Source organism: Astatotilapia calliptera, chromosome 23 (genome assembly GCF_900246225.1).
Source record: "Astatotilapia calliptera chromosome 23, fAstCal1.2, whole genome shotgun sequence".
Taxonomy (NCBI): domain Eukaryota; kingdom Metazoa; phylum Chordata; class Actinopteri; order Cichliformes; family Cichlidae; genus Astatotilapia; species Astatotilapia calliptera.
The window spans coordinates 2,117,586-2,144,945 of NC_039323.1; the positions used below are offsets into that span (position 1 = coordinate 2,117,586).

Sequence of the window (27,360 nt, forward strand, 5' to 3'; positions counted from 1 at the left end):
CAGTCATTTGAGAGGCAAGCGCCACCACTCTGTGGCCAAACTTAATAATTATCTAAACAAGTTTAATATCAGCGGTAACACAAAACCTTCATATAGAAAACCACCAATCAAAACCACCACTGTTGCCTAATTAACCCACAGATTTAATTTCAGTGCTTATGATCAAACGGTTCTTTCCTGCGACGCTGACCGGGCGCCTCACCCTGTAAGTGGCTGGGTTTTCTCTCTCTCTCTCTTAACAAGAAAATTGCAATTCTGCAGCGCCATCTTGCGGTGTTTACATGGAAGCGAAGATGCTCAGTAAAGACAAATCTAAACAGTTGCGTAAATGCACGGAGGTGAAGGAAAGTTTATAAATGCCTTAGGAGATAAACGGCGGGAGTAAGCGCTCACTTTGCTGCTGTAAAGTGTGAGGAAAATATCGGCTGTAAAAATGCGCGACTTGTGCTGCCTTTGTTTCTTCATCCGGTTATTCCAATTTAAATGGTAAATGGTAAATGGCCTGTATTTATATAGCGCTTTACTAGTCCCTAAGGACCCCAAAGCGCTTTACATATCCAGTCATCCACCCATTCACACACACATTCACACACTGGTGATGGCAGCTACATTGTAGCCACAGCCACCCTGGGGCGCACTGACAGAGGCGAGGCTGCCGGACACTGGCGCCACCGGGCCCTCTGACCACCACCAGTTTACTAAACTAAACTAAAGGTTTGAGTTTGTTTTGAATTTCCTGTGTGCTACTTAAAACGACAGTTTTCGTTTCCTCTGTTTCCTCTTATCTATTTGGCTAAACGGCAGAAAATGAATTGGAGGATGTAACACGGCCAGACTTCAGGGCCTGGCACTTATCTCTAAGACTTATCTCTAAGAGAGTTTGAGGGGACAGTTTGAAGATGCTACGTTTAAAAAAAATCATTTAAAAAGATTTTTTTCACCCATTTTATAGACCAAGGATTCATTGAACGGCACATGTATGTGGCATACTAATCTGTAATTTTAATTATTAACTGCATGCTTAAATCATACTCAGCTTACAATAACCATTTTATTACAGATCAACATCACGCAGCATAACTATTGTTTCAAAAAGTAAAGTGGAGATGCTGTCTGCTTCTTTAGACCTTTGTGCAGCAACATAGCAGAGGGCACTAAGCCTGTACTTGTTGACCATATAGCCTATAAGATTAGGCTAAGATAAGTAAGCCTTCTTAATGGGTTGAAGTATTTTTTTATACTTTTTACTTTCTCCCAAGACGATTTGGTCTTTCCAGGGCTGCAGGTAAAAGAAAACATCTAAAGATTTTCTAACATGAATGAATCACCTCACGGGTTCAGCAATAGTTTTAGAAACTGCTGTTTCTCAACACAGTTCACTAACAAATTTTGTTATCAAGACTCAGGTCAAAAGCCTACATCTCTCGTGGTATGAGGGTGCATTAGTGCCTATGGAGCTAGTAGCTTGCACATGTGGAAACGCACCATCAATGCTAAAAGCTACATAGGCTTTAGAGCAAAATATGCTCCCATCCAGATGGCTTCTTTTTTAAGAAAGACCATGCATATTTCAGTTACACAATACACAGTCATAAAAACAACTCTTTTTTTGAGACCATTTTTATTTTTTCAAATTCAAAACTACCTCCCTTACTTTTCCTTAAAATGTTACATTTCCTCAGTTTTCTGTGTATTGTGAATAGAATATGGAAACAGTTGCATTCTGTTTTAATCAACATTTTACACAGCATCCCAGCTTTTTTGTTTGCAAATGTAGAAGTTTCAACACTGGAAGGAAGCCTTCATATTTTACCCCAAAACTTTACATTACGGGGTTCTCATTGACCTGTGTAAAAAAAAAAACAGTGTAAAAACTATTTACCAATGTGCCCAACTTCTACTGGTCAACAGTAGAGAGTATTCTGACCTACTGCTCACCAGCTGCACAGAAGAAACAAAAAAAGATCAGATACGGGTGGTGAAGGCAGCCAAGTGTGTCACTGGTGCATTAGCCCACTTACAATTTTCATTGTAGGTGGGCTAAAGCAGTTAATTAAAAGTAGTCTAACATACATGTAAATGCTGTAATTGGATTATTTTAATAAACATGTAACTTGGATGGATTAGATGCTGGCGTGACCACAGTGCACACGTCTGCTGTTGCTCACAGTGGTCCAAGTGTCCGCTCAGGGAGTTTGTGTGTTCGCTCAGACACGTGAAAAATTAGAGGGAAGATTGGACATGACACTGTTTCACAAGAAAAGCATCATGTAACTTTTTTGGCCAGATAAAAGTGAAATTCACTTTGCGATAAATACCATGTGAATATTACATGAAATTCAAATATTGCGAATAATTAGAAAAGCTCAACATGTTTGTGAAAATAAAAGGTAGTCTGTCATCTGAGAGTTCATTCATGGAGAAACTGGTCAAAGAAAGAATTTGCCATGTGGCCAGGTAAAAAGTGCACTTCCTTCGTCCCACTGAAAACTAGGTTTAGGCTTAAGAGCGCCTTTTTGACTTTGAAATCTCCCTTTCTTTTACCCCAGAGATAAGATGACTTTTATACATCTTTCTGGTGGCCTGCAATTAGAAAACAAGTAAAACAAGTTCAACAGTCCCGGGACATCTTCCCCATTATTTGGCTTGTCTGAACCTAACAGCTTCTCTTCTCTTAACATGACAAAGTTACATTGTGGGTTGTCAACCCCGGTTTTCACAATTTAGCTGTGGGCCTGTTTACAGAAAACTGTGCCATTGACACTGGGTAACTAATGCAACATAATGCAAACTTTTCTTAGAACAACGTATAATTTTAAACATATATGACGAGAATAAAAACATAATACAAGACTGTTCCTGCAGCAAATGCCATGAAGGAAAGCTGAAAAAAGTGCACTGTTGTTACAGGAAAAATGATTCTATGTTTCTTTACCTTCTTTTAAATGTACAAAGATGCCCTTTTGTCTATGGTTAGATTAGTTTAGAATTATCTTTTTAGACTTTCTCAGCAAAGACATACTGTTTTGGGACATATTGTTTTAGATTGTTTTATCTCTCACAGCTTTCTCCCAGCTCTCTGCTGACGAGACTAGCGCCACATATGGAGTTCTTTATTTTATCTGTTTTGTATTTTCTTATCCTGTTCTCACTGTCTTTCCTATAAAAAGTGCCCAGCCTCTGTACATGTTGTGAGTTGTTCTGAACAGCTTACCCGTGTGCACGTTAAAGCATAAAAAGTGATCTTGTCTCATTGTGTCTTTATTTCTCCTGGGTCTTTTACAGTTTTCCCCCAACAACTGTGAAAGTTAATATATGCTTATCACTAGCGCTACCACATCTTTAAAGGACAAGCAGATCTTAATATAGTTTCAATTCGAATTTGCATGAAATTCACGTGTTTAGGTGTATTTTTATTGCATATTAGACAGTTTTAGATATACTTAGTCTTATTCCTTCACCTGTGGCCTTGGCGTTAAATGTCTTGGCAGCAAGAAAAGAACAAATATAAAAATACAGGTCAAACCAGGAAGCTTTTTTGTAAGCTACTTACAAATCTTAAGGGTTATAATGTCAACAAGTAATGCTCTCTGTTTTAGGATTATGTTGCTGTACAAAGGTCCGCAGAAAAAGGGAATAGATTTTATTCTGAAGGAAAGAGGGGAAAAACCCCCATTACATAATACTCATGCCCATTAGAGATGGCTAAAAGGTTTAGACTTCATCTAAAAACTATGGCTGTTTTTCCAGGAGAATTAATTATTCATTAGGTTTATAACTTAACTGACTGAAAAGGTTGGATTATGTTGTACTCACAAATATAATCATATTTTATAATATATAAAATTAATATACAGGAAGAGATTTGGTGTATGTGTATGCTATAACTAAGACAAGGATGTCGACGTGACAGGTCATCACAAAGTGTTGGTATAACATTAAAATAAATAAATAATTTAATGCTGAAACTAGGAGACCTAACCAAAACTAAACATTTATTTTTTTTAAAAACAAACCAAACACACTCAGGAATTAATGAAAACCAAATTTAATGAGCTCATTTTATTATTGAGGTAATAGTGCAGCAGATAGTTTAAACTCTCTTAAACAATTCAAAAGTAGACACGAGTTTGAAAATGCCCATTAGTTGCATGACGTTTGGTCATCATTTCAATCTTAGGAAAAAACTTACTGGACAAATTTCATAAGTTTTATTTTTGAGCTATATGCTTTTGACGTAAAGTAAGTCAGATGCATAATCTAACGACTTCTTCAGATTGTCTGTGCTTCAAGAAACACAAAATAATTGCAATGAAATGTTACATGCTGCTCCAATCACAATATTACTACATCCCCTTAGCTAATTATGGAAAAAAAAATCTTATGAGTAATTTCAGGTTTTTAAAGTCCACGTATGCATGAACCTATGATTTGACATCGTATTGAAAAAGGCAAGTCCAGTTTACTTAATCTGGAAAAATATATTTATTTATATCTATTTTTCTTCCCTTTTTTGACAGTCACCACAGAAAGGCCATCACTTGAAAGGCCTTATGGCCTTTACCAAAGAAGTAACCATAAAAGAGGTTACACACTTGTATCCCACTGTGAACAATTTCCCCTGTGATGTTAAATTACCTGCAGCACTACAATACACTCACACGTGGGAGCTACAAAGCTGAACTGCACTTGGCTAACACGCTTGCTAACAAACCAGTGTTTAAATAAACTGAAAGCAGGCAAAGCTAAGTCAAACTTACATTTATGTGGCCTGAAAAGAAGACGGCGACACCTGTTGCCCTTTAACACCCATGTAGCTAAACAGTGGTCGAGCAAACCGCCAATAACTACCACTGAGCCCTGTGGAAAAACAACCTCATACTCGTTAGCAGTGTTCACGGAGCGGTTGTTTTCTCCTTTATCCTTCTCCCACAAATCAGTAGGGTACCCGGTGCTAAAGCTAACTGGTGCTTTGGAAAATACAGGTATGTGAGGCGATTACTAGACGTCATTAGCGATAAATTAAACATTGAGCTGAAAAAAATCATCAGTGTTTCCTGCTACCGGACAGAAACTTTTCAAAGCATCGTTTTGGAGCAAACTTTTGTATTATGAAATGAAATGTTGATTTTATGTCTCGATGACCTACAATTATAATTAAAGTTAATCTTATTATAATAACCAAATATCAGTTTGTCCGTGAACTCCTCTTACGCGCCTACGGTCATGTTGCCAAGCAACCACTTACTAGCAGGACATAAAACAGGACATCGGCTGATTTTAAGACAGTCGTACTCATTTATATCTTCTACTTGTTTGTATAAACGAGAGCTACCAGCCTTTTTTGATTTGGCTTTGATTTGATGTTTCTTCACGGTGGGAAATATTGAAGAAAATTAGCTCCCAACTACGCTATGGGATGTTTAGCAAGATGAAAACGCGGGTATTAATATGTAATCAACAGAAAGCGTATTAAAGCGCAGAATAACAACCGTCGTGTAAATGGAAGTTTTTGTTTCTGTTGGTAAAATGAACGATCTTACACGAAAGACCGTGAAGGCAGCAGAGTGGGAGGGAGCCTGACCAACAATTTTAAACGAGCGATCCAAAGAGTTCCGCTGGAGACGCCTTGAAACACGGGACATACCACCGGCAAGCTGCTGCCATGTTTCTGCAAAAAATTCTGCTTTATTTGTCGACAGCATGCATGTTTTGCTACATGTTGGGACTGTTTCTCATGCTGGCGATATTGCAGTTTTTCTCACCAAGCCTTGCGAAGACGTTCATACTTCGCATGGGTGAAAAGATCACCATTACCCAGAATCCCAGGTTTAACTATGAGGATTGGGGTCTGACATTTATGTCCTTGGCATTTATTAAAACCGCTTCTTTTCACATGTGGCTGTCTCTCGGAGAAGAGGCGTTTGTGGGAGGAGAAGCTCCAGACTCACCTGTGGTCACTATGGACCGCGAGAAAACCAGCATCTCCAAGTATTTAAAAGGTGCGTTAAAGAAACCCAGGCTCATCTGCGGTTATGCAATGCTTCTTTGCGCCAACATTGCCGTTTCTCTGCAGGCAACAGAGCGCTTGTGCTGAGTTTTGGAAGTTGCACCTGACCCCCGTTTATGTACAAACTTGATGAGTTCAAGCAACTCGTCAAGGACTTCAGCGATGTAGCCGACTTTCTTGTGATCTACATCGCAGAGGCTCATTCGACAGGTGAGTACAAGTTGTTTGCAGAACCTGAAATTTGTGGGTGGAGACATGCGGCCAAAATATCACCAAGCAAGAAAGTGAAGGTTTTTTGTTTCTTTAAGATCTGAATAATGCTGATGAATGTTTAGCTTGAAACTAAACCCAGGAGATGCAGATCTGTGATTGGCTATTGGACGTTTGTAATCCAGTTATAGCATTCATTATCTCTATGAACACACAAACTACTTATATGCTTTCTGTTTATATTGTTCTGGTGCAATCATGTGAAAACGCACTTTTGGTTTCACTTGCAGATGGTTGGGCCTTTAAGAACAACTATGACATCAACCAGCACCAGAGCCTGGAGGACAGGCTGTCTGCGGCACAGGTCCTGGTTCAGAGTGAACCCCTGTGTCCTGTGGTTGTGGATGAAATGACTGACGTCACCACCATAAAATACGGAGCTCTGCCTGAGAGGCTTTACATTCTGCAGGCTGGGAAAGTGCTCTACAAGGTAAGACAGGTGCAAAAACGGGCAATTTCTTGAATAGTTTCTTTCTGAGCTGCTAATTGATGAGTTGTATTTAGAGAGCAACAAGGCCAAATTCTTTCACTTTCCACTCACTGCTTCTCTCACGCAATTTGAAGTCATACCAGCATTATGGGCGTGAGTGCAATCTGCACTATCTCAACACACGCTATCGCGTGTGGTGCAGGAGTTGAAGAAGCATAACAAGGGCACATTTTTGGCACTGAACCAGGCTCATGGCAGCCGGACCAGATATGTAGTTTAGATGACAAAAACCTGTTTCTGGTCCTCTCGTTTGAATTAAATTAGTATCTTTATAATAAAGTGTAATTAATTATGCTTTTAACATTTGTTACTATGTTCCTCAGGGAGGGAAAGGGCCTTGGGGCTACAACCCAGCGGAGGTGCGATCCTTCTTGGAGAAGATAAAATAAGAAACTCTGCGCTTATATGAATAAAGGTTTCTTCTTATTAAGGGGTGGGTTTTATCTACATTCTAACCAGTATACATTACTTATATAGGTGGGGGGTTTTACAATCAGGCTCTCATGTTGTCTTAAAAAAAGATATCAGCCTCTGAGCTTGAACTCTCCTCTCAGTGTTAATTAATGACGGCTGCAGATTAAACTTTGGACTCTGGAGCCAGATGCATTCAAACACAGGGAGACAGTCCACTCAGCGGTTGTGATAAAACGGCGCATACAGGAGATGTAATTTGTGTGAGCATGCATGTGTTTTTTGTCCATATTCTCTTTTTGGTTGCGTGGTGGGTTTATTATGGCGCAGGTTTGTCTGCATTGTAACTGTAATTCCACTACATCAGCATGTAGTCCTACTGTCAGTCGTTCACATTAATCACAAAAGGTGTAGAAATGGTGTGTAACCTTTCTGTAGTCTTAAACGACATGTCAGCCTCTGAGCTTGCAACCCCCTCTCTGTGTTTCTTAGTGACGGCTACAGATTAAACCTCTGGTCTCTGGAGCCAGATGCATTGAAACGCAGGGAGACGGCCAACCTCAGTCATGTCATGTTCGTTGTATCACAGACTAGACAGCAGATGTAGTTTGCTTCCATATGCGTTTTGCTTATGTTGCCTGGCTTCTTCAGTTAAACTCCCTGAAGATTTAAGGCACTGAAAGTTTTCCCATTTTCAGTGTCAGTTATCAAGTGCACACTTATGAATTCTCCACAGTTTCAACAGCTGGCTACTATTTACATGACAATGCCAGTCAAAACCTCTTCTAGCTGGAAGTCTTTGAACTACGTAGGTTAATTTATTATTGGACACTTATTGATTTGAATATTCTTGGATGTGAAGTCATCCAGTAGCACCTCAACATAAGAGTACTCACTTTGTCAAAGTCATAAAAACAGACATGCAGCAGCACCGTATGCTAGCCACTTTGTGTTTGTCACTGTGACTCACGCTTGACCCATTAAAAGAGAATGATTGTTGCAAAGCTCGAATTCTCCATTATTACAAAAAATGCTTTCAGAGTTTTAATACCAACAAAGAGCAGATTTCTCCCACATGAGAATCTGCCTGTTGTTTGCTGTCTTGTCTGGAAATGATAAACCTTCTGCACTGTGTGTGGATTGTAAAGTTCAGATTCCTTAATATCTAACTGTGTTATCTGCACATCAGATGATTTTGGCACCCAGTGTCCATGTTACATAATTTAATCTAATGAGGGTTCTTATCTTGGTGTAGTTGGTGAAAGGGCACAAGATAGCTTTCAAGTATTTTGATAAAATTTTGTATTGGAGAAAAGAATCGGATTTTAATTTCGATCCAAGCATTAATAATTTGTAGTTTGACTTCTTTTAGTTGCCAGAATACTTTGTGTTGTCTCATAAACACTAGTGCTAATGTGAGACTTGTGGCAATAATAAAAGCAAAACTGAAATGAAATAAGGTTTTAGTTATTCATTTTTTTTAAATCCTGTTTTTACAAGTATATGACACAGATATGTTTTGAACAAAGGCTACAGCTTTCATAACATTTCTTGTGTGACTGAAGTTGGAGGGTAGGTTTGGCTGCTGCCCAGTCAGGCCACATCCTGTGGAGGCTAGCCAGCAGCAGCTTAGCCTCATTTCCCATTGTTAGACAGGAACCACAACACTGTAGGATCCTCCCAACGATGAACTTTTGTCAGGATTCAGGTCTGAATCATAAAGTTTAACCAAACTATGGATGTGCAGTATGTGTGTCAAAGCCATGTGTGTATTGAAGCCCACTAGAGGGCAACATAAAGACATGGAGGGGAAAAACCGATCATGCTCAAGTGAGTCTTATATTAAGATAACAGATGCATCATTCAAGGAAAGTGAAGGACATTTAATAGAATAAAAACGTTTCATCAAGCGTTTGTAGATTCCAAGTGCTGCTCTTCTGGCCTTTACTTGTCTTAAAATTCTTAAGCTGCAAGTAAAAACATTTACAAGATGGAAGTGCAACAAAAATGAGTCACCATGTGATTGTAACAGCAGTTTGATGTCAAAAGCAAAGTGTGCTTGTCCTCAGAGTTTAGGGGAAAGCTGTGCTTGGTAACTCCCGGAGCTTTCAGTGGCTCCGACTGCCTCCTCCAGCAGGTGGCAATAAATAGATCCCGGCTAAAATAAACACAGACGTCTAAAACGAAACTATAAAGACCCTTTGGAGCCACTCACCATTACGCCGTGAAACGAAGCTTGACGATCTCCCAGCAAAGGGTAAGTTGTGGGTTGAAAACTGTTGAAGGTAAATTGTTATATGGTGGTAAATGGCGTGAAGGTGGCTGTTTGCAGCTTAAATTTACTCTTACTCTACTGACAGTCACGAATTAATCCAAAGGATAAACATTCATGATGCGACGTAAAGCTACTGACATAACTTTAGAAATCACCCTATAATCTTTAAGGTTACATCGTCCAAATAACTCAGTGCATCTTTGAGGCCTCCACAATCTCAGCTGCTCTTCAAGTGTTTCTTTGGCTGTGATTGTTTTCTGCAGAGTAAAGATTTTTTGTCATACAGTGTAGACTGACGGCAATCCCCACTGCGAACCACAGTTACACAGTTCAAAGAAAATGTAAAATATTTCCTACATGCACCTTTTAAACTGTTATTTCTGCTACATGGAACAAACTGTAACAGAACTGAGCTGGTGACTGTCCCAAACCCACTGATGTCAACAGCTGAAACGATTTGTCCCTCATCTTTCATGCACAGCCGTTGAGCCAGAGCTGCAGTTTCCTTTGAGTCAAAGGCTCCCTCTGGACTTCCTCTTGTTGTTCTGGTACCTGTTGACTACAGCACCCTCTAGCTTTAGTGAAAGCACCGATTAGCGAAGCCACCACTGGTCTGTGCACTGACTGCAAGCAAGATGTGATGACAACTCCATTTTAAAGACACAGGACGTTAATCTGTGCTAGTAATCTTGGCATTTTTGATAAATAGAAGGTACACAAGTGGTAACAGCACTTACAGTTCAACACTTTTTGTGGATAACTCATTTTCTAATGTAAGCGTTTATTTGTCCACAGCTTCAGCAGTATCTTCAAACCTGAGTTACTCTAATATTAATGTACGGTGAAAACAAAAACAGCCCACACGGTGAGATAAGTTATTGTAAAATTATATTAACAAGCAATCTTTCCTCAATTTGAAATAAAAAAAAATATCAGCAAATAAAGGCAACATAGGACAGATGTGTATAATGCATAATGTTCACAGGGAAAAAAATGAAACAAAAATTCTCATCACATTTACAAGACTGTGGCTAAGTTTATAATGGTGCCTACTAGAATCTGTTTAGAAAGCTTTGACTAACTGAATAACTGGGGCAATATATGTAGTCAAAGTTTGTATCAAAATATAAAAAAATATGCGGATGGGCAAGAGACGGGCAGGACCAAAGGGACGACCAGTGATACAGGAAGGAAGTATTAACCAGTATGTGTGAGAGATTAAAATGGGCAACTCATCCATATATCCATCAACCAAATAGGAAGTAACACAGAAGGCTATGACGATGAAGCGCACAGAGTGTTAAGCACAGGCAGGTAAAGAGATATACACCACATCTTAAAGCAGGTGTCCACATAGAGAAGAGCAGCACTAGGTAGTATGTTGTACACAGATTCTCAGCACTCATGCACTCACTTTTTGTGCCAAAGTCTGGCTTCCCTTGACAGCACGCGGCAGCAGTCCAGCTGTTTAAACAGCCAAGAGTGGCAGAGTAGCAAACTGTCAACAACAAAGCCCCTTTCAGACATGCAGTCCTTTTCCATTAATCTGACAGCACCCGCGAACGCGTCGGCTTCGCACCCGAACGGGCGCCCCGGTCACTTTTCTGCAAAGATTGCGACGGAAATCTCGAACTAGGTCCGACCTAGCACTTTCAACTTGGCACATGTCTGAATGCATTAACCAATGCACAGGATTATGACTGCCCATATCTCTCGTCCATCTTTGATGTAGAGATTGCCCCAAACAGCAATAAAATATGACGTGACGTTTTGTCTCATCGGAAGCTATTTTTCATTTTCAGTAAGGTGAAAACGTCGCTCTCTAATGCAGTGCATATTCCCCATGCAGAAGAGAGAGTCTGTGTTCAAAAGGCAGGGGCAGCTGTGGCAGAATGCACACACTCACACACACACACACTCACTCACACAGACCCTGATCTTGGTAAAAATGTCACATCGAGTTAAACATTCAACAGTGTGGCTACACTTCACTAGATGCCTAATGCTCACTGCCACGAATGCGACAATTCTTTTGCACATATGGTGAATATCTCACATACCGTGGCTCTCTTTGCAACTGTCATGGTTACGTCTGAATAAAGCTGCGAGGAACACTGATGTAAAAGTGACCAAAGCCTAACAGAATGCCATCGCTTTGAGGGACTGATGAAGGCGGCAATGTTAAAAATCCCATGTCTGAAAAGGGCTTGAGAGACTGATCAATCTGGATCAATGTGACACTGTAACAACACCGCTGCAAAAGGCTGTCACAATAAAAGCCATATTCTTTCACATCGTTTCCATTTTTAAGACTCTTTAAATAGAAAGGTGGGCATTGGGCAGAGTAATACATTATTCAGAAAGGTGGCCACAGAGTAAAAGACAAATCCTCAGTTCTGTGTCAACCCATTTCTGTGACACCGTATGCATGGCGAAAAGTAAAATGACAAGACAGAGACTTTCCAAGCTCACAATGCGTATGCAAACTCTCCAGTGTTTTAAGTGACAAAAGCAGATATTTCCTGCACATCTTGCACCACAAAGCAATCATTAAAAAGTACAAGAGGTAAACTTCCAACCTTTTTCTCTTCGCACTAGGATTAAAGAGGCTGAGAGGACTGAGCGGGGTCAGGAGGTTCTGCAAAGAACATAAAACGTGTCATTTATGCATTTCAGTAGCTGGTTTTCTCACACAGGGGTTGTGATAAATGGTGTAATTGTCCTTCATTTTGAGCAAGGAGCAGTAGTTTGCCAGCCATTTAGATTTTTTTGTTTTGTTTTTGTCCCCCAATCAGCATTCTGGCGTTAGTGTGGAACCAAAATGGCGCCTGTCCCTGATTTGGTGCTGATGTGTTTGGCCACGTCCTACAGTGACTTCAGATCCTCGGAATGATGGCAAATCGGGTAGGGTGAAGAGGGGGAGGGGGTCACACACTCATCGTCATGGTTGAAGAGTACTATGGAAACACACACGCAAGAAAAGGAAGCTTTAAAACACATCCATGTGTTACTATAGTTTACACCTTGCTTTATGTCCTAGCTTGTGTCTCCGGCTTCATCACGGTGGAGCTACAGCTACAAACACTCTGACAACTTACGTTCTCGCTCTGAAAGGAGTGGAGGAAGTTTCCACTCAGCTCCCCGTCATCCCGCGGGGTCCCGGGAGGATTGCTAATGCCACTTAAATTGTTTGGGGAATTCTAGTAACGAAGAGGACGAAGTTACCAGTTTAGTTTATCTGGGTTGAAAAGATAAGCAACATGGCTGCATTGGGGTTGTTTTTTTTACCTTGTTCATTCCATCCATATCACCAGAACCTGAAAATTAAACCATGTGTGAAATAATTAAAACAATGTTCATGAGCCCATTTTATACAGTGAGTGCAGATAAATACATGTGCTGTCTTTAACAGGTGGGGATGCAATCCAAACACTTCACTGCTGTGCTGGTTTAATGCACTGTGGTGAGTAGTGTTACCTAGTGATCCATTCATGTGGTGTGGTTCCATCCCAGCCATGGCTCCCAGGGGTCCATCAGAGCCTGGGCCCATAGGGAACTAGGGGAAGGAGGGGGGGTAGTGGCATGAACACTTATCACAGCTCCGTAGCGGAGTTGCCGTACGATTAGTTAACTACCAAAATTGAAACTACCAAACTTAAAGTAAAGTGAATAAAAGTGCAAGCTGCCTGAAACCCAATTACTAAAGATTATAACAGTGCATTTATTTATTTATGCCATTATAAGATCAGCCTCACGTTCTGCTTGAAGTCTTTGTCTGATTCTTTCATTACCACGAGTGTAGGTGAAACAGTAGCCTCCAATATCACATATCACAGTATAACAAGTGCTTTGCGTCTCTGCTGTGTATTCTTTGGTAAACAGTGACAGCGTGCTCTAGAAAGACCAGAATTACTAGTGTTTTACGTTAAGCGTGATGTCATGCAATAGGAAGTGGCATTTCCCACACAAACCCACACATTCAATGAGTCAATCTGAGGCTGTAAAAAGATACTTCTGGTGTCTTCTGTGGTAGTTTTACTCCCTTCATCAGCAGCATGAAGCAAAGTCATTATAGTTAACTTTAACTAAATTAATGAAACATTGTAGCTTTCTTTGTAACTAATTGGGAAAATGTATTAACACAACCTTCCTAATGACTCTTTGGAGCGTGTTTATTGAGAGTTCCGGTGGTTTCTACATGGCTATGATTTAAGTGCCTTCATATAGTGTTGCATATTTGTTGTTGTGCTGCCTTATCCTTAATTTCTCTTTAAAATTTCCCATGGAAAACACCCACCTTATCTGACTATAATACACAAACCTCTGGCTGTGTGTGCGCTTGTTTCTTTGTCCTCAAACTCCTCTCAGACCACCAGGGGTTGAGCAATCCAACATCTTAGGCCCCTTGAAGGGTCTCATCTATATCAGATATCGTGACGTCTTTGTGTTTCCTCACAACTACCTAGTAACGTGCTAAAAAGCGCCCATTTTAGCATTTATGCATCTATAATGCCTTGTAAAAACATCATATCAGTTTGTATTTAACAATAACATCTAATCCCCCCCCCCAAAAAAAAAGCATGGATAAAAAAAAATTTAAAAAAAACTATACATGTTTAGCAATCGCCTAGCAACAGAACTACATCTACCACCACATTTTCTACTTTTCCCAATGAGATTAAGTATATCAGTTTACCAGCACCACACACAGGACAACATTACTGTAGCAAAACTAGTAAAAACTTTGTTGTAACTTTGCTGTAAAAACTTACAAAATTAAAAACTAACCAGAAAATAAATAATTATAATAACAAAGCTCAGGTTTATGTGTCTACAGGTCTTTCCACCTGCACTCACACAGCCACAAAGGCAGTTTGATGGTGTACAGTTACAACAGGTTCGTACCTTTATCACACGGTTGACACGAGAATAACGTAAAGAATTTATTTGTGTAATGAAAAGAGAGAAATTTTCAGTACAGCGGTCCCTCGTTTATCGCGGCAGTCAAAGGCACCCACGGTTGCCTTTGACAGGGCAAAACGTTTCCTCAACATTGTTGTGTTTGTTGGGGAGAAAACGCACAAACATACAGCGCAGCACTTCACAGTCGCACTGCTAGCAATCGAAGATTTATGTGAAGTCGACAAGCGAACGCATTCTGTACTGTACAGGAGACGCGGCACGAGATTGGTTGACAATGGTCAAAAAAAAAAAAAAAAAAAAGAAAGAAAGAAAAAGAAAGAAAGAAAAAAAACCACGCAAAATTGCACAAAAAAAAAAAAAATTAAATAAAAAAAATTAAATCAGCGAAACAGCGAGGCCGTGAAACCGCGTTACAGCGAGGGACCACTGTTATGCGTTTTGTCTGTAACATTATGCTAAATATATTATTACTTCTGATGAAATCAGCAGTTCGGTCAAAGAAATAAAACAGAACTCACATTATTTCGGTTGCCAGGTCCAGTGTTGATCATGGTGTATAAATTGTCACCAGAGTTGTTTGAGTCTGACGGGGAAAAGTGTAAACGTACAGTCGTGGATAGCACAAGAAAAGGCTCAAGTTTAGCAGCTTAAGTCAAAGAAGCACTAACCTGCGGGGCTGGGCATGATGGGAGTGCCAGGAGGCCCTCCACCTCCAGATGCCCCCTTTGGAGAATGAAACAAAATAAAAAATGCATTAAATGTTATCCTTCTATGCTGTAATATCTGTAGTGTGTGAGGGTTAAGACATCAGGATGTGTTCTCACCCCGTATGCACCAGGAGAGGGTGATGAGTAAGGCATCTGAAACCAAAGACATAAACATTACAGACCAGAAATGGGAGCACAAACCCTTTCCGTACCCCAAACTGTCATCATTCATCATTTGATCGTCCTAATACCATTATGGCTGTCTGTCCAACTGTCTGTGGAAACCATGATACATAATACTACAATTACATCCCACCCCACAGTAGAACCTTGCAGACCTCTGCAGCTCAGAGAGGAGATCTGGTTGCAAAGAATGAGCATTTCTCTGGGCTTATGTGTGAATTTGTGTGCCTGCATTTCTACTCACAGAGTTGGCATTGTTGGGATTGGGCCATGGCCGACCCGTTCCTGGGCCCCTACATAAGAACGCAAATGGAAATCTTGGTAAAATGTTGCACTTGATTTAAAATACATTTCAGACAATACTTAGAAATAAACAGGAGGCTCACATGTTCACTCCTGGCATGCCAGGACCCATGGTGTTGTGTGGAGGCCTCATCCCACCACCAAAGTTCTGAGAAAACAAACAAAAATCAGCTTCAAATCTGAAACCACAGGGTAAAAATAAAAACTCTTGCAAACCTACTACGGACACATCTGTTAACACTGTCAAAATGCTTTTGGTTTGGATTTGGTTGGCAAAACGAATACCTTCCTATCACAAGAACTAATAGGGTAAAAACCACAGATTCATCAAGGCAGTGATGATTGATTCTGTATAAGTAAGCAGCCTACCTGAGGGCCAGGCCCCATAGGCCCCATTCCTCGAGGGCCACTCATTCTCTGCATTGGCCCCAAGTTAGGATGACCTGAAGAGTAAAGGCATTCAAGATATAAAATAATAATAATTATAAATGAAAATAATTCCACACTAATGCATGATGTGCAGATGCATGTCATTAAAGTGAAATGACACACACCTTGTGGCCGTGTGGGGTCCATGTTGGGCAGCATGGGATGAGGACCTGGTCCTCCGCCGGGTGGCTAGTAGAAAAAACTTGAATATGAAAATTGCAGTTTGAAATTCACACGATTCTGTGGTGGGTGGGTGTGCAGGATCCCTACCTGGCTGGCCATCCGGATGGGTGGACCTCTTGGGCCTCCAGCAAAGCGAGGCGACATGAAAGACTACAACACAAACATACATTTAAATAAAGATTTGACAAACGTCTCTTAAAATGTACACCCATTTCTAGGTTTCATGTTGTGTGAATACTGAAAGCAGCATAAAGCTTTAAGCTGAAACAAATGCCAAAGCATGAAGCATCAGCACTGAGAACCAGCCTTGCCACATGACTGCACATAGCAAAACCGGTGAAAAAGAAAGAGAGAATGAGAGAGAAAGGCAGCGTTACCTGACTGTGAGGTCCCATCATACTGTTAGGGGGAGGAGGCTGAGGGTGAGGAGAGCCCTGGGGACCAGGAGGACCCTGTGGCATCACATAAAACGAAGAGGCAAAGAGGACGATACAGGAGGGACAGTGGGGAGGATGAGACGAGAGAGAAAGAGGGAGCGAAAAACCAAAGTGACAAAAGAGGGACAGACAGAGAAGCAGGGTTACTGCAGGGCAGAGGACAGTCGGAGTGCAAGAACCAAAGTGTGGCGCAAAAAAAATAAAAAACGTACAAAATATAAAACTCTTGTTCATGTACCAAACAGTAAGAGTGTGAGACTGAGCAGAGAAGAACAAGCAAATGACAGCCTTGAGTGACAGAAAGAGAAAGATGGAGAGGATGTACGCTCTTTTGCCTGTCAGTCAAGACATTAAGAAGCGTGCTACATGCAGCATGTTATCACTGCTAATTTTCCTGAATTAACAGCATCAATTAAGCTCTATGCAATTAGCTTTATAAAAACACTAAACACCGGCACTGTGTCACTAATGTTGCTGAACTGACAGAGAGAGGGGTCTAATTGAGCCTCCTCAAATTGCTCCTGGTAGGGAAAGTATGAGTGTATGCATGCACTGATGGATAAACCTCAAAATTTCTATTCTGAGAATAACGCGATCACATAATCACTCGCAGCTTTGTGGCTTCTGCTTTATAATAAATTGCTGGATGTGTTGTGAATAGTTTGGTCTAGTAGAGACAGAGGTTTACAACTTCATGTCACCCGTAACGAGTCGGTTCCACACAGCTGCCTGTGATAAGTTTATCTTCATGAGATATCGATTTACAGAAGGTGCTGCACCTTTCGATTTCTCCATTAGGAGAAAATGGCCTGGCCACACCTTCCTGTTTACAGCACAAGAGGGGTCCAGACAGACAGCACCGCTGTGATGTTTGCTACTAGCTCGCCGAGTACACGGAGCACAACAAAGGGAAAAGCGGCAGTGTGAGACCTACATCTTCACAACACATGAAAAGCTCTACAAGCATCAAAATAATCCCTCCGACCCCCACAGGAAAATAATATTTTAGATTTTTATATGAAACAATAGTTGACATGATATATCAGCTGATATATCAAAAAGAGGGGCTAAAGTCGAGGGACATTCCCAACAGTTGCAGACAATACGAGCGTAGTTTATGGACTGACCTGGAAAAAGGCAGGTGGCATTGGGCCCCCTGGCATGCCATCACCAGGGGGCATCCCTCCCATCACGGGGCTGGGAGCTGCTGCTGCACTCTGACAAAGAAGAAAACAGGAGAACGAGTCAAGCCGCTGGGTTATGCTTTCAGTCTTTTTTTCTAACAACACCGCCCCACAACAAATCCAAGGAGCAGGAGGAAACTCTCGGCAGACGTCACTTTTTAACAAGGAAAGCTCATGTGAGAAATTGGACAGTGGTTGAATCTGAGCTGATCTCAGCTGTAATGGGTTAATGGCCAAAAATCTTATCCAACTCTGTGAATAAAGTTTCATGCATTTCCTTTTTAAACCTAATTCAACCAACTGTCACCCACCCCCACACCCCTGCCCTCAATAATATATTAATGGGGTCCTTATTGAGGTCTGATCCGTGCTGATTCAGAATCCAGTGGATCAGATAAGCATCAGTGGGATGCAGTGAGTCAGTGGCTCCAAAGTGCTGCTGCACAGCAGGGGCGAGCTGGGCCGATTTCCTGCTCAAACCGCAGCCCTAATTCACTAATGTGCCATTTGCTTCGGTCACACGCTCCTAATTGACTGAGTTTTTCTTCCCTGTAGCTGAAGCAATCTGAGATGGGCTAATGTCTTCAGAGCTGTGGGGTTTAGCTTCCGAAGAACAGACACCAAGTGAGAGAAGAACATTCAGTCATATTTTTTTAATGCGTAGCTCATTCAGTGAAGTGTAGGCAACTAGGCACTGACACTACAAGAACGGATGCATCAGCATCCACACTCACATATAGCTCTCGATGCCCAGAGCCTTACAGACATCGCTGGTCAATATCCAACACGCTCCCTTTTATCGACTGCACCTTCCCTAATTATATCTGCTCAGGCTGCCACTGCAGGGCCACTGTGAAATACCTCAGCAGGGAGAGAAGTGAAGCCACAGTGAAAAGTCACATCTCATCAGGCTCCTTCACCGCCAGGATGCAGGCAGCATAAATTCCACTTCTCTACTGAGCGGCGTGGAAAACTCAGCATGGTGCGAGACTGAGAAATCGTCAAGCGTTCATAGAATCTGGGGTTCCCTTAGATGGTCTGCTGCATCATAAAGCACAAATTAGTGAAGATATCAGTTGCTCTTCAGTTTACTGATATGCTTCCTCCCCCGTCTTGAGCAGTAACTCACTACTCGGCCCACTCAATTAGACGGGTTTCCTGTCAGAGTTTGAATAGAAAACCGAAGGCCAGTATTAAAAATAATGCTGTGAGAAATCACTGAATAATATAAATTTACAAATGTACAAATAACTTCTAAGAATTAGAGCTAACCTAACTGCTAAAGCCTTTCATGGGCACTAGGTAACAATTATTAAAAATATCCGAACATTAAATATACACAAGTACCATATTAAATGATACGATGCTGAGAGACGGTAAACATCCATACTGAGGATGTTCAACATAAGCACTAATATACTCTACGTGGTAAAAGCCAGAGAAACCAACGAAAACCAATAAAAACTCACGACTCTACATTCAAACAAGTTGGAGCAGTAAGGCTGGTTTTAATTTTCACCCCCCGTGTCGACAGGAGAGGCTTTCACTTCAGTAAATCTTCATCGTCTCTGGTCATTTACGCTCACAGAGGCAACGCTTTGTGTGAGCCCGTGTCCACAGTAAAACCTTAAAAACACAGCATTTTAACAGTGCTGTGAAGGAAGGTGTGGCACTTTCCTTTATCCAGGATCAAAACAGTAAAATGAATCCATGTTAATTTAATTTGGCAGATCATATTTTTCACAATGCACAGATCGACTCCTGCACCAGAGCTTTTGGTAAGACTTGCGGGTTGATCAGCGATGCCGTGCTTTAGCTTATGAATCTGCACATATATCAGTTCTGTGGGGTTCTTATCTCTGTTTTGCATGTGGAAACATCCATGATTCTGATCATATAGAGTAATCTAATCTATACAGAGTTGTGCAAAATCCTCACAAATGCAACTCTGCTGATGCAGTTTTGCATTAATCTATTTTTCATTCTAAACAGAGGTGAGCAGTTTAGAGTACTAAACAGATGCACTTTGGCTTTAATCAAACACATTTGCATTATATACTACATTACATATATTTCATGTTAAATTCTCTGGGCATGCCTTTCTATCAAAGCAAAATTAGAAAAAGGACTTTCACCTTCTTTAGTGGGAAGGACATGTTACAAGCAGAAAATATAACTGAATCATCACATACATGAACACAACCCGTTTTGCAAGATTTAAACTGCCCAGGCAAGTCATCCACATGCAAATTAAACGAGGAGGATGTCAGGATCCTGCCTGACACATTTATTGACGTGGAAGAGTCACCAGGAAATAGTCAAACTTACACAGCCTCATAAACAAACAAACCAAAAACCCTTCAAATTTAGCAGCATTGGGTTCATCCTGACCAAAGGATACTTGCAAAACACAGACCAGGTGACTAAGTGTAAGAAAAATAAACAATGAGTAGCCTGTCAAAGCAAATGCAGACCCACTTCCACACAGGTGTACTGCCAAGTACAATTAAGAAATCAGGATCCAGTCATGCACTGCGGCATGTACAAAAATGCTGAGCAGGCCAGTTGCTTCCGATTTTGCATTAAGATAGCGAGAGCTATGACTCTGAAAGAGGGCTCACTATGGAAGCATGTGTGACTGGAGCTTCAGTCTCCTGCTCAAGTGTCTGGTGTGTTAGTCGTTGTAGTACGGTACGGTAAGATCTAAATTCTGGTCAATGAGAAAGACACTGAAGATTATTGTTTGATACCACATATTTGATAGCTGTGATGTCCTTGTATTAGTGCAATATGGAAGGAAACAGGGCTGTTTCTTCCTCGGGTGACTGACCTGGATGTTATAGTTCAGCATCTGTGAATATGCCATAGTCCGCTTGGATCCAACGGGTGTAAATCTTACCAACAGCTGGTGAGCTCGAGGCTCAGTGCGCTGCCCACAACAGCATAACATTATAATCTCTGCCTGAGAACGTCAATAACAGTGATCAGGCTGTGTCAGCAAAAACTCTTCATTGACAATTACATACACAGAGTTATTATAGCAGGCTCGCAGTGCATAATCCCCACATTTCAAAGATCAATGCATATTTGACAGCTTAGTGATGTAAAAATGATAACCACTGATCTACAAAAATGCACACACGAAAAAATAAGTGAGAAACGCATCACCCAACAGATGAGGTTTGAATACATACAGGTTTGAACCCTTGACCCCAAAGTGAAGGGATCCAGTGACTCTGTTAGATTGTGAGCATTAGTTTGTCCGCTTAGAATTAAGGGTCACTAGAAATCAATAAAAGCTTCCAATGAAAGGTTTCTGTCCTGATGTGAGGGTGGATTTCTTTCATGTGGGGTCAAATAAATGTTTTAATGAATGAAAAATAATCTGAATCATAATATTCAGCCTTCGCAGTCATTAGATATTAAACCACTTTAACGCCTTCTTGTAGATAAATTTGGGCTGCAACACCATCATCCCCATTAAAAGCCAAATGAGGGAAACAGGACAGAGTAATCCCCTCCAATTCAGTGTCCAGACTCAATTTCCATGACGCTGTTCTAGCAGCATGTGGTGGCCCAACACCTTACTCAGATGTTTTATATGAAGTCTTCCTTTAGTTTGCCACCCATCCCCACACAGTCTTTGTTATCACTATTACCATTTTTACTGTTTTATATGCTTGCTGCTTTAAGGTTTATGACAGGAAGTTAACAGCACTGTGATCAGTCAGGGACAACGCCACGGACTTAGAAGCCAGTGAAAGAAGTTGCAAGAAAAGAAAAGGAGCGATTGTTGTTTAGCATATATTTGATTAAGGCTTGAGTTGATATCTGGCTAAGGCTTTGTTAAGACAAAAGCTTTCCCTGGTTCTCCCCCAAAACAGGCTTAAAAAAAATACTCTAAAATGAAAAAAGGAAATTTAAAAACAAAAAACAGGCAAATGTGATGACGTATCACTAGTTTACCTGTTCATTATTTTATATTATCCCCGTATGCTCAATGATCAAGGTTAACTCCTGAGTGTCTTTCTGGTTTCTCTCTTGAGCAACCACTCGATTAGAGCAGGTGTGCAGCCCAACAATAATCTAATGTAACGATAAATTATTGCAGTGAAGCTGAGCAGATACCCAAAGCCTTTCTGCCTTCTCGAGTTATTTTTGGGCCAATTTTCATATACACATAAGAATCCTTTATGACATCCTGGCTTTTCTATCACATTAGATTTAATTTAATTTATTTTAATTTAATTTGTTTTGTAATTGTCAAAAAAGTGTCTCACAAAATTTAGCGCAAGTTTTCTCAGTTTTCTAAAGCATTGCCTGTGTTAGCGAGCAAACCTCGGAGGTGACACTGCAAAACAGAAGCGAGGCCAAATCTAAATGGTGCTTTGATATGTTGATGTGCAATTATGTCCACGTGGGAAAGTGAACTTTTTTTCTTTTCTTTTTTTTTAAACTGAATTTTGTAACTGTGGTCACAATACTAATAATCATTGATGCTGTAATACTGCTTGGAGGACTTCAACAGGACACAAAAAATTCTACCCTTCACCAAAAGTAGCAGACGTTAATCTTCAGACAAAGCCTCACAAAATTGATCAGACGCATTACTGATTTTCAAAACTGTAACAACTGAGAACAATCACCAGCAAAGGCACAAAACAGGAAGTGAGGGGCCTCAGCAACCATCACATATATTGAATCCAAATCTAATGTATGGACTCGACACTAATAGGTTATCCAAAGGAGGAAAAAAATTGTCTGAGCTGACTTTTAGTTTTGTTTGTTTGGTTTTATTTGCACCCTACTGACGGAACTGTAGGTAAAACTGTTATTCGTAGTTTTAACTTTGTTTTCATTGTAACTTCCTGAAATGCAAAGTAATGTCATAAAGACTCATCGTTTTTTATTAATTTACTTACATCTAAAATGTGTATGTGTGCTCCGGTAAAGTTGTTCATTGGTTCTAAGTTCAAATAGCATAAACAGCTCTTGATATTACAAGCTGTAATTTTACATTTGTTAAAGAAAACAACGATATAAGGATTTAGCTTTGCTTTATGATTTCTAGCCATTTAGCACATCAGCCAAAACAGCCCCACAGTTAACCTAACAATTAAAATATAACCATTAATTTCTTTTCCTTGAGTTTCTTTGTCCTACCGTGCGTGTGTGTGTGTGTGTGTGTGTGTGTGTGTGTAAGAGGGGATTGTATTTTTTTTGTTACATTAAAAAACTGAAAGCAGCTGTCACTGTGTTTATCACAGAAAAGGGCTAAGCTACATTTATGGCTTGTTAAGTGGTTTGTGTTCATACAATCCCTGTCTGGCCCCTCCAAAGCGAAACTGGCGTTTGTTTTGATCCTCTACCCTTAAGTAGCCCATTCCTGGAATGAGGCCTGCAAAGAAATAATGAAGTAAAACAAAGCTGTATTTAAGGTATTGACCGCAAAGTCATAAAAAGACGTCAACAATCTACATCCCTGTAGAAGAACAGACACTGTTTGCCAGACTGAAAAGCTACGTGCATGGTGAGTTCCCAGGCATGTTATGTTAGATCTTTATCATGTAGCTCTAAAGCCACAGCTGTGCTTGTTGGACTGTTCCATGGAGTCCAGTGCTGCGTTTGGTCTAAATAAGCTACGTCTCCCCAACGACTCTCTGGTACCGGAAAAGGGCAGATGTCTCAGTCCTGCCCCGGGCTACGAGGCTCTTGTCTGGGCCCTTTCTTACAACTTCCCAGGGGATTTTTCCTTTATGACAGACAGACGACCACCCCCCACCCATCATGATTCAGCACGTGTGAATGTGTGTACTTTAAGGCAAACAAGTAATTCCAGCCAAGCAAATTCTCTTTGAATGCTTGAATCACTGAAGGAGGTTACAAAAGGCCAGAGTGGCGGCGGATGTGCTTGTGCTCCCTTTACAAAAACAAAGACGAGGGAGGGGGGTGGGGACAAGGGAAGAGAAACAAGTAAAGAGGAGGGTGAGGATAACCAAGAGCTTGACTGGGGTAATTTTTAAAATATAATAAATCAAAAAAAGAAAGAAAAGAAATGAAGCTTTTTAAAGTGGATAAGAGAGAAATGATGTAGGCGTTTGAGCCGCAGCACAGACCACCCAACTGCCGGCTCATGAGCTAGCATGCTCCTAACAGCCTCACTTCTTCCACTGGAACCGATTCTCAAAAGAAACCAGTCCCTATGTTTAGCTTGTAAATGTTTAACCATCAATCAACATCATAAAACCCACTCTGGATCCTGACTGGATGCTCTCTTTCCCTCGCAGGTCCCCTCCACTTTACATCTCCCTCCAGTCTTCCTCCCCAGCCCCCTCCTCTTTTATTCCCTCAGCTCCTGTGCGGTGGTGGATGCTGGGCATATGCCACACTGCCACTCCCCTTTTTCTTTTTCCAATATGCCCCTCAGCTCCATGACAGCCATCAATCAGCCGCTGACGCCATGGCGACAGGGCCCCTGGGGAGCGTTCGTCAGGCCCAGCATGAATACGCCGGAGCTTTACGAGGGCTGCCGGCTAACAGAACAGCACTCACCTCCCCCACACCTAGACAAAGGCTTGGGTCCAAGGACTAGTACTGTCCACACACACACTTCATTGACCTCCTCAATAAACACAAAGAGAACCAACATCAAACTGAAGGGTAACCACAAGATGTCAGGGAGAACCAACCGTGCAGAAACTCTCAAAGCTCCACGCCACAGCAGCACACTCCCCAGACTGACATTTCACTGTTCCTTCATTTGCTTAATGTTTTCCATTCAAAGGAAATGGCTTCAGTCAAACCAAAAGACACAACTTAACATCCTATTTAGTGTTTTTACTTCCTTTAAAAATGATGTTCCCATTTTCCCAGAGATTAATTCTCTAATTCATGTATGGAAATACAATTTTCCCAAAACAGACTCTCCGATCTTTGACATATTCACAGAAAAGGACAAGCATATTCTACACAAGCAAGCAACCAGAAGCAATCAATTACCATTAAGTAGGCTAGTTGAATTAAGGCTGACTGTCAAACAAAAACGCAGTCTTTCCTTTGTATGAGCTGCAATAATAAGGAATGTGGTTACTGAAAGGGCAGAGCCACGCTGTAGCCTCTCTCTTGGCTCCCAGGTCACCTGCCAGATCAGGAGGCCTGTTACCCTGACAACCCTATCTGCCAAGAGCAGGACCAACATCTCAGTTTTAACCCCTTCCTGTCTGGTACACCACTAACCCGCCTACAAACTGGACTGTGCATCAATCATCCTAAGAGGGCTCCTTAACCTCTAATGTCTTTCCTATGCTGATACAGCACAACCTGAAAAGTCTTTCTATTTTATTTACATCAGCAGCACCATTTTAATCTTTGGAGGGAGAAAGAGACGTTGGGAGGCGAACGGCAGAGGCCATAGACATTCAGTTCGCAGTTTCTTTTGATCTATGCAAGGTTCTTTTTAATGTTCTTTTTTTGAATGCTGACTCAAAGCAGGAAATGAAATGACAACAGCACCTCAAAACTGCATAATTATCAAGATGCAAAGCACCCATACCATGCAAATATAGAACTGCTATCGTAAGAGAAGCAATGCGCTACCAAACCATACACATGTACCGAGTGACACCTCATAAATTCAGGATGTAAGGCTGCTCCAGCAGTTCTTCTGTTTCAAATCCATTAGGATTATGTCACTGCAGGTAATATGTTTCAACATGTATTGGCGCTACCACACATTCAGGCAGCTGGAGGTCTTTAACAGAAATAGAGCTGTGTGCATGAAATTCTCAGATGCTGTGCAGAACACACCGGAGGTTCTTCGTCTTCACAACTGAGGCAGCGGGGAGCTTGGGCTAAGGGGAGAGCACTTGACAGGTCTGACTCAGGACATGCTGACATCAGCATCATTTTCCCAGAAGCCCATAAAGCTCATGGTTGGGCGCAGCATTCAACACACCAACAGATCATGATAGCTGATCATAAATCAGCAGCAGACACAAAGTGTTTAAAATTGCATTAGATGGTTAAATACAGCTACAAGGTGCTACAGGGAATACATTATGACATAATGAAAAAAGTTATATATAAAGACATCACTTCTCAGCCTCAAGCACAAACTTATTGTCTTCTCCTGGTGAACAAAAGGCAATATTTGCAACAGTTTCCTTGTAAGCAGTACTCACATAATCATGGAAAGCTTTTGCTTCGCTGGAGTGGTCACATGTCTCTCTCCTCTCTGGTGCAGCACAATACAAGTCCCAGAAAACACTGTGGACAAGAGAGCTCATGAAGCCAAAAACCCCCAACTCACACACAAGTAGACATTTTATTACATTACAAAGAGATGACACTTACCACCACCATGAATGTAGGAATCCAGGGGGTTCACCAAGTGTTATGTTTTTCTCCCATCGGATCTAGGACAGCACAATTTCAATAATTATCTATGGGTGTCAGTTACACTTTAACAATACTGTCCTGGAAGAATAAAAATAAATGTTTAAAAATATAAAGGACGTGTTAATACGGTTAAACTTTTAACCTAAATGCCACATACCTCTGATAAAAAGGTCTGTGCAGACTTCTGTGCCCCTATGTGTAACAAATACTCATACACGTAAAGAGCCAACCTGCAGGGGAGAAAAAAATAATTACAAATTGAGGTCTAATTTAACAAACTTGACCAAGTAGCAAAGCAAAATCACCAAACATCAGGTTGAATCTTCCTGTACGCGAACAATGAGTGATTAGAGTCGGGTAAGGCCCTCTGAACAATGGCTGCCAAATACCAGATGCCAAAAAATTAAATTGGGACTCGTAAGCAAAGCCAAGGCTGGTGAAGACTCTCAACAATCAGGAGGTTAAAAGAAAGTGTGGAGGCAACGGCGTAATTTAACGTCGTGATGCGAAGCATTTAAAGAAAACAATAGCAGCCTGTTGTGTATTAGCTAGGTACAGTATGTTGGTGGCAGTGACGGGGCTGAGGGAAATTAAAACGGAGCCTATCCAGAGAGCGCAACAGAGAAAACAATGTACTGTAGCACGGCGATGTTATTGTTTTACTCTCTCCGCACCGTCGTCCGAATAACCGCAAAAATCTCAAACAACTCCCGATAAAAACACAAGTAAACTACAACCGGAATCGGCTGGAAATGTGTACAAAATCAGCAATAATCTACATGGAGCAGAACACAGCTCAAAGGAGGAATGGCGAGCAGACAAGGCGGTTCATTCAATTGCATTCTCGGTAAGAGGAAATCGCCTCTTGCTAGCCTGTCCAGCAAACAACAGAGAGCAAGAGGGAGCAACTTACGAGGTAAAAAATACACAATAATAAACGCTTCTCGGCTTACTTTTCTCGTGCTTGGCTGTCCGACGGCACCGGGGTCCCTTTGCCTTTGGGAAACATTGTTTTGTTTGGAGGACGCCCGCCTTCTCTTTCTCTTTTTTGCTATTTCATCTGTCAGATCATCGCGGCCGCGACCCTCTCGCACTCCAACCGCACTCCTCCTCAACCCGACGACTCAACCGAGCCTGCTCCGGAGGAGGGGGAGAAAG

General features: G+C 41.2%; 3 protein-coding genes across 6 annotated transcripts in view; 1 reads left to right on the forward strand and 2 right to left on the reverse strand.

Annotated features, from left to right (window-relative positions):
* Positions 1-4,812, reverse strand: part of glis1b (GLIS family zinc finger 1b) — an 85,711-nt gene extending 80,899 nt beyond the window's left edge. Inside the window, exon 1 of the mRNA XM_026158907.1 lies at positions 4,761-4,812. The gene's annotated coding sequence lies outside the window, so the exon portion shown is untranslated. The remainder of the gene's footprint in view (positions 1-4,760) is intronic.
* A 33-nt stretch (positions 4,813-4,845) lies between these two features.
* dio1 (iodothyronine deiodinase 1) lies at positions 4,846-8,637 on the forward strand. Of its 3 annotated transcripts, none has more exons than XM_026158916.1 (5): positions 4,846-4,985; positions 5,919-6,002; positions 6,077-6,220; positions 6,511-6,710; positions 7,094-8,637. In XM_026158916.1, the coding sequence occupies exons 2-5, from the start codon at positions 5,963-5,965 to the stop codon at positions 7,157-7,159; spliced, it is 450 nt and encodes a 149-aa protein (XP_026014701.1). In that variant the 5' UTR covers positions 4,846-4,985; positions 5,919-5,962; the 3' UTR covers positions 7,160-8,637. The 3 variants fall into 3 exon arrangements, with proteins under 3 accessions (XP_026014701.1, XP_026014700.1, XP_026014702.1); XM_026158917.1 differs by lacking the exon at positions 4,846-4,985 and adding an exon at positions 5,222-5,652; XM_026158915.1 differs by lacking the exon at positions 4,846-4,985 and having other exon boundaries at positions 5,221-6,002.
* A 1,690-nt stretch (positions 8,638-10,327) lies between these two features.
* On the reverse strand, positions 10,328-27,332 carry ssbp3b (single stranded DNA binding protein 3b). 2 transcript variants are annotated; one of them, XM_026158913.1, is made up of 18 exons: positions 27,156-27,330; positions 26,360-26,432; positions 26,158-26,219; positions 25,986-26,070; positions 17,749-17,838; positions 16,562-16,636; positions 16,272-16,334; positions 16,127-16,190; positions 15,942-16,015; positions 15,656-15,720; positions 15,514-15,562; positions 15,204-15,239; positions 15,048-15,102; positions 14,898-14,962; positions 12,934-13,012; positions 12,745-12,773; positions 12,555-12,656; positions 10,328-12,413 (listed from the first exon to the last, which is right to left on the reverse strand). In XM_026158913.1, the coding sequence occupies exons 1-18, from the start codon at positions 27,209-27,211 to the stop codon at positions 12,384-12,386; spliced, it is 1,152 nt and encodes a 383-aa protein (XP_026014698.1). In that variant the 5' UTR covers positions 27,212-27,330; the 3' UTR covers positions 10,328-12,383. The 2 variants fall into 2 exon arrangements, with proteins under 2 accessions (XP_026014698.1, XP_026014699.1); XM_026158914.1 differs by lacking the exon at positions 16,562-16,636 and having other exon boundaries at positions 27,156-27,332.
* Between the last annotated feature and the right edge of the window lie 28 nt (positions 27,333-27,360).